At 36.9% G+C, this 5,764-nt stretch overlaps 1 protein-coding gene across 1 annotated transcript; it reads right to left on the bottom strand.

Annotated features, from left to right (window-relative positions):
- Positions 1 to 1,937: 1,937 nt before the first annotated feature.
- LOC125220174 (probable purine permease 4) lies at positions 1,938 to 3,350 on the bottom strand. The gene has a single exon (XM_048122318.1). It carries the CDS (start codon positions 3,273 to 3,275, stop codon positions 2,148 to 2,150), a length of 1,128 nt encoding a protein of 375 aa, XP_047978275.1. The 5' UTR covers positions 3,276 to 3,350; the 3' UTR covers positions 1,938 to 2,147.
- Positions 3,351 to 5,764: the final 2,414 nt, after the last annotated feature.

Raw genomic sequence — 5,764 nt, 5'->3', positions numbered from 1 at the left:
AGTTTTGAAAGCAGGATAGGAATGAACTGAATACCAATTCCCACGGCAGATTGCAAAGCCGATTTGACCATTTCGGTTTGAAAGAATATGTGCATCACAAAATGATGACTCAAATATGGTAAGGCTTGTGATGCTTAGTCATCACTAAATGATGACTCAAATATTTAGTGATATGTACATTATTCCATATTTATATCAATAACCTTATATAATTTTCTCAACTTTATGCACCTAAATGATGACTCAAATATTTAGTGATATGTGGCGTGTGATCAAATACTAACTAATTTATAGTAATAACTAATAATTAATATCAATTTAGTGTGTTAAAAATATCAACACAAAGACATAAATTTATCAATATTCTTGTGTTGATAAACTTATGTCTTTGTGTTGATATTTAAAATTTTTATGTTGTATTGATATAATTATGTCTTTGTGCTGATAATTTTAATACACAGAATTGAAAGTTATTAGTTATTACTGTAAATTAGTTAGCAAACTAACGCAACCCTATGTACAAATATTTAATATCGTATGCCGACACGCAGTGATGGATCACTGTAAGTACTACTATTATGACAAAAAAAAAATGTAAATACTCAATCGTATATTTTACTCGATGCTATTTAGGCCTCAGATCAACCGCTTTCCAATCGAAGCGGGAAAAATAGACAACAAATTAAGGAACATAGAAAATTAAAGAATATCAGTTGTATTTAAATGAGAGTTACATACATATATATGTTTCATCAACCATATTAAACAGGACCGTTGCTAAAGCGTGAGACTTTATTCATTAAATTCTTATCTCTTTTTAATTATGTGCTCCAATTAGAAAATTCTTAATTATTTGCTCCAATTAGAAAAATCTTAATTATTTACTCCAATTACAAAATTCAAGATTTTGATGTATTAATTTGCTATACATTAATCATAACCAGGTTGAAGACTAAGATTCATATAACGAGGAAAATGCTTTTTTTTTTCTATTGATAAATAAACATAAATTTTAAAGTGATAAATTTATCTACGGCTAAGGAGGTGTATGTCAGAACTAATTAAATACAGAGTTAGAATTTGTTGCGAAATTGACTAATTTCCTCTTCTTCTTTTGTTCAAAAACAATACTCTTACCCTCTTCCTTTTATTATCCCTTCCACTTTATTCTTTGTTCATATCTCTTCATATCTCTATTTTATTTTGTTACTTTATTTTATCCCATCTAAACTTATCAATCATCATTTTTTAAATCTTGTGCCAAATTTTTTTTTACAAGTCTTCTACTTATGTTAATATAAGTCATATGAAAAGTCTACATGACAATAATAATTCTGCAAAATAGAATAATGTGGTGGTTTTGTTATACGATAGATTTATTCAGGGGTATATTTCAATATTAAATAATTGAAAATTTGTTTAGGAATAAGGAAAGAGTAAATAAAACTTTTCGAAGAATAGTTTTCAAAAATTACAATACTAAAATAAGATTCAGTGTCCCACTAATGATATCACATTCATTGTAAAGTGAAATATAGTTAACATTTATTTTTAATTATAGTAAAAATAATTATATTTACTTGAAAATATAATGTGTTAAAATTATACACCATTCTTTTGAATATATCAACCTCAATTATCAATTTTATGTACTAGTATACTAATGCGAAACTAAATTTAAAATCATATACCTAATTTGGATATAGTAAACTCATTATAATAAGTAGTAGTATAACATTAGGGTCCTACTGTATTACAAACTACATCTTTAAACACAAACTTTAAACTAAAATCGGACTAGATTTCAAGATTTGGTGTGACAGATTACAAATAATTCAGCAACAAATGTTAACACACTGTTAGTCTGTTGATATTATTTGTCATCAAATCTTGAAAGCATAGTAGTACGAAATTTAATAAAAAATAAAATATAGTAGTAGGAAAAAATGAAAATGATATATAGATTGAAGCAGAAACAGTGAACAATTGAATCTGAAGTCCAACAAAACATGATAATGCTACATTTGATAGGTCCATGCATTTCGTAGCATCATATATGAAATTATTGAAGAAGAAAATACTACTCCAGAAATATAGAATCGAAAAGGGAAAATATAATAGAGAAGCAAATGAATGAATCACTCACTCTACATCATAATCTCAACAGAAACTCCCCTCCGATTTTGATTTTGCGGCTTTTGATACATCCCGTACACATAGGAACAGAATCCCCAAACGCACAGCACCGTCGCCACCGCCTTCACTCCCCCGAAGTCGTCTCCGTAGACCACCACCCCGCTCCCGACGTTGAGCGCCAGCAGCGCCGTCATGCATATCCCGCTGGTGAGCGACGTCGTCAGGAAGACCATCCCGGCCGTCCCCAGGAACGACATCTGCCACGTCACCGCGCACGCCGCGATGGTCGTCCAGTAGGCCGCCTCCCCGAGCTCGAAGCCCGCCGCGCCCTCCTTCTCCAGATCGGAGAAGCCGTCGTCCGCCGCCATCCCCACGCTGGCGAAGGCCGTCGCCGCCATCCCCACCAGCAGCTGCATTTCCACCACCATCGCGTAGCTCCGCACCCCGCGGTAGATCACCTCCATCACCGGCAGGTACACGGCGAACGAGATCCCCGCCGCCAGGGTCGAGAAGAACCCGATCAGATACTGGCGGCGCGTCAGCCCCGCGGGGCGGTCGCTGCTGGCGCTGAGCGCCAGCAGCACCGAGCTCAGCGTCAGGAGAATCACGCAATTCAGGTTCTTAAACGTGATCTTATTCTTCGCGATGACAGCCGAGAGGATCAGATTGAACGCCAGCTGCGACGACAGCAGCAGCGATGAGGTGGACACCGGGAGGTAGGAGGTTCCCCAGGAGAAGAGGAGGTTGCTCACACCAATGAAAACCCCAACGAGGAGGGATAAAATCGTCAATTTTGTGGTGAAGCCAGAGAAGGGGCGGCGAGGGGTGAGATGGAAGAGGTGGTGGGGGAGGAAGACGGGGAGGGAGAGGAGGGGGAAGCCCGCGGATTGGACCCACGTGGAGACCCAGCGGCTGGAGCCCTTGTGGATGAAGTAGAATTTGGTGACAAGGGTTGCGCCGATGGAGCCCACAATCAAAACGGCGAAATTGATGGTCAGGAGGAGAGTGAAGTTTTTGTTGCTTGATTCATTAGGGTTTGCTTCAACGGAGTTGGTTTCGGGATCCATTGTTATGGATTTGTCTTCATGGCTGGGACGTGGCGGCGCCGGTGGGGAAGAAGGGGAGGATATGCCGGCCATGGAGATGGAGGTTAATTAATTTGTGAGGATTTAAGAGAGTATTGGTTATACATACTTATATTTATATTGTTACAGAATCTTTCATTTGGAGTGTAATCATTACTATAGTTTACTTGTTTTATAAATGAGATACATGAATTAATGACTCTGTGCTCTGCCAAGTCATGTAAACCGAAGAAGCACGTTCTTTCCTAATCAGACAAACTTAACTTTTCTTAATGAGACAAACTAAACTTTTCTTTTTGCAATTTTGTAACTGAATCTAATTATTATCTTTGTACTTTATGAATGTGAATTACAATCAGTCCTACAGTTTTCGAGATATGATATTGAGATATGAAATCACATAAACAAGGATGATATCGTCTGTGATTCCTGTTCAAAAGATATTGAAAGAGATAAAAAGTTGGTTTAATTTGGTCAATGTTCATGAGAAGATCATGAAAAAACTGAAATAGCTGTAAAAATAAGTTGGTTTAAGTGCACGAGAAGTGTTCAAAGTAAAAAAAAGTTAAGTTGAATTACATTTAATGCAAAAGTTTAATATTGGTAAATGATATGTGCTTCAGATTAGATTGTCGTTTTAAGCTTATACTTAGATGTATAATTTACATTTATAAAGTGTTTTTGTGCTCGAAAAAAGTGGGGCAACTAGCCAATAGAAGTTCAAAGGCAAAGAGAAGCGGTAATGATGCAAAAGGAGGAATATTGGCGGCTAACATGGCTCAAGCTTCACTGTAGTGTCCAATTGTCACAAGCTTTCGAGCTGAAAGTATCGTGCGGCGACACTAGACGATAAGATTGTATTTTTTGGACATTTAATGTTAATATCAATAGTCGAACTGTCACAAGATTTCGAGCTGAAAGTATCGTGCGGCGACACTAGACGATAAGATTGTATTTTTTGGACATTTAATGTTAATATCAATAGTTGAACTGTCACAAGCTTTCAAGCTGAAAGTATCGTGCGGCGACACTAGACGATAAGATTGTAGTTTTTGAACATTTAATTTTAATATTAATAGTTGAACTGTCACAAGCTTTCGAGCTGAAAGTATCATACGACGACACTAGACGATAAGATTGTAGTTTTTGGACATTTAATGTTAATGCCAATAGTTGAATTGTCACAAGCTTTCGAGCTGAAAGTATCGTCCAGCGACACTAGACGATAAAATTGTAGTTTTAGGACATTTAATTTTAATGTCGATAGTTGAAACTCAATAGACAAAAAGGTTATTTTGGGAGGAAAATTGTTGGAAACATAGAACTGAAGTTGTAAACTGTCGTAGTTTCTGCTTTTATATCTATCATTTTTAATAATTATGAATATAATGAGTAAGTGGAATGTTGGGTCCACATAATGAAAATAGTAAAAATAAATTGAGACATTTATTAGGGTCTGCCAAAATAAGGAAATATGAGTGCAACTATGCAGAAAGTGAAACGCCTCTATTAAGGAGGAACAAAGTGAATACTAGTTTAGGAGAAAAATTGTTGGAAACATAGGAATTAAAGTTACAAGACGTCGTAGATCGTACCTTTTATATACTGAAGAGCTGGTATGTTGTTAAGAAGCTAATGATAGTTAGTGAAAGCGTGTTCCTAAAGATAATGAAGAAAACCCTCGGTCCAGGAAATCCGCTGGACACTGGGTCCAGGAACTCAAAGAACCTCGAACTACCTGTCGTCGGGCACGCAATCACTTCCTTAACTCCCTCTTCAAAAACCCTCAACCCGCTTAGCTAGAAAAACTAGTACATGGAAGTAGGGATCGAATCCACAGAGATGAATGCGCAAGTAAACATGTTCAAAGACTCGGGAACTATTTTTTGTTGGCTGCTGCCACGCATTTTTAGGGTTGAGCTTTAATTCCTAGACTTGGTAATTGAAATATGTTACTCTAACAGCTAGATTTAGGCAGACTTAAAAAACATGCATATTAACCGAAAGAGAGCGAGACAATTGCTAGATCAAACGGACAGTTTCCTAAATTAACCGAGACCTAGGAAAACAACTGAATGTGGGGACCATTTCCTGAAAAGGTAGAGTACGATTGAAAAGCTGCAAAATAACTAACTAAAGGTCCAACTAACAGCGACATCATCTTCTTCAACATTTATCAGGAAACAACCAGTTAAAAAGCAGAGCAAAAACGTAAATCGAAACGAAGCAGACGGAATTTAAAGCAGTAAAACGAAGAACAGTTAAAGCTAATGCAGATCTACGGCTACTAGACGAGGTAAAACGAGAATGCAGAATTTAAACAACTAAATGAAACTCAAACAAGCAGATCTAGCCACGGGACGCTTTATCCACTCCGGATCCAAGCCATCCACAACAACCAAACGTCATTTCCACCTCAGATTTTCACTGATCAACGTAGATTTCACCGATCAACAACAGATTTCTCACAAACCAGCTTCAAACTCAGATCAACCAATAAAGATCAGCAAATCAAACTCAAAACAACAAAAAAGCCGAGCCTC

This window comes from Salvia hispanica, chromosome 4 (genome assembly GCF_023119035.1).
Source record: "Salvia hispanica cultivar TCC Black 2014 chromosome 4, UniMelb_Shisp_WGS_1.0, whole genome shotgun sequence".
Taxonomy (NCBI): domain Eukaryota; kingdom Viridiplantae; phylum Streptophyta; class Magnoliopsida; order Lamiales; family Lamiaceae; genus Salvia; species Salvia hispanica.
This window is presented reverse-complemented; position numbering and strand designations above follow the sequence as displayed.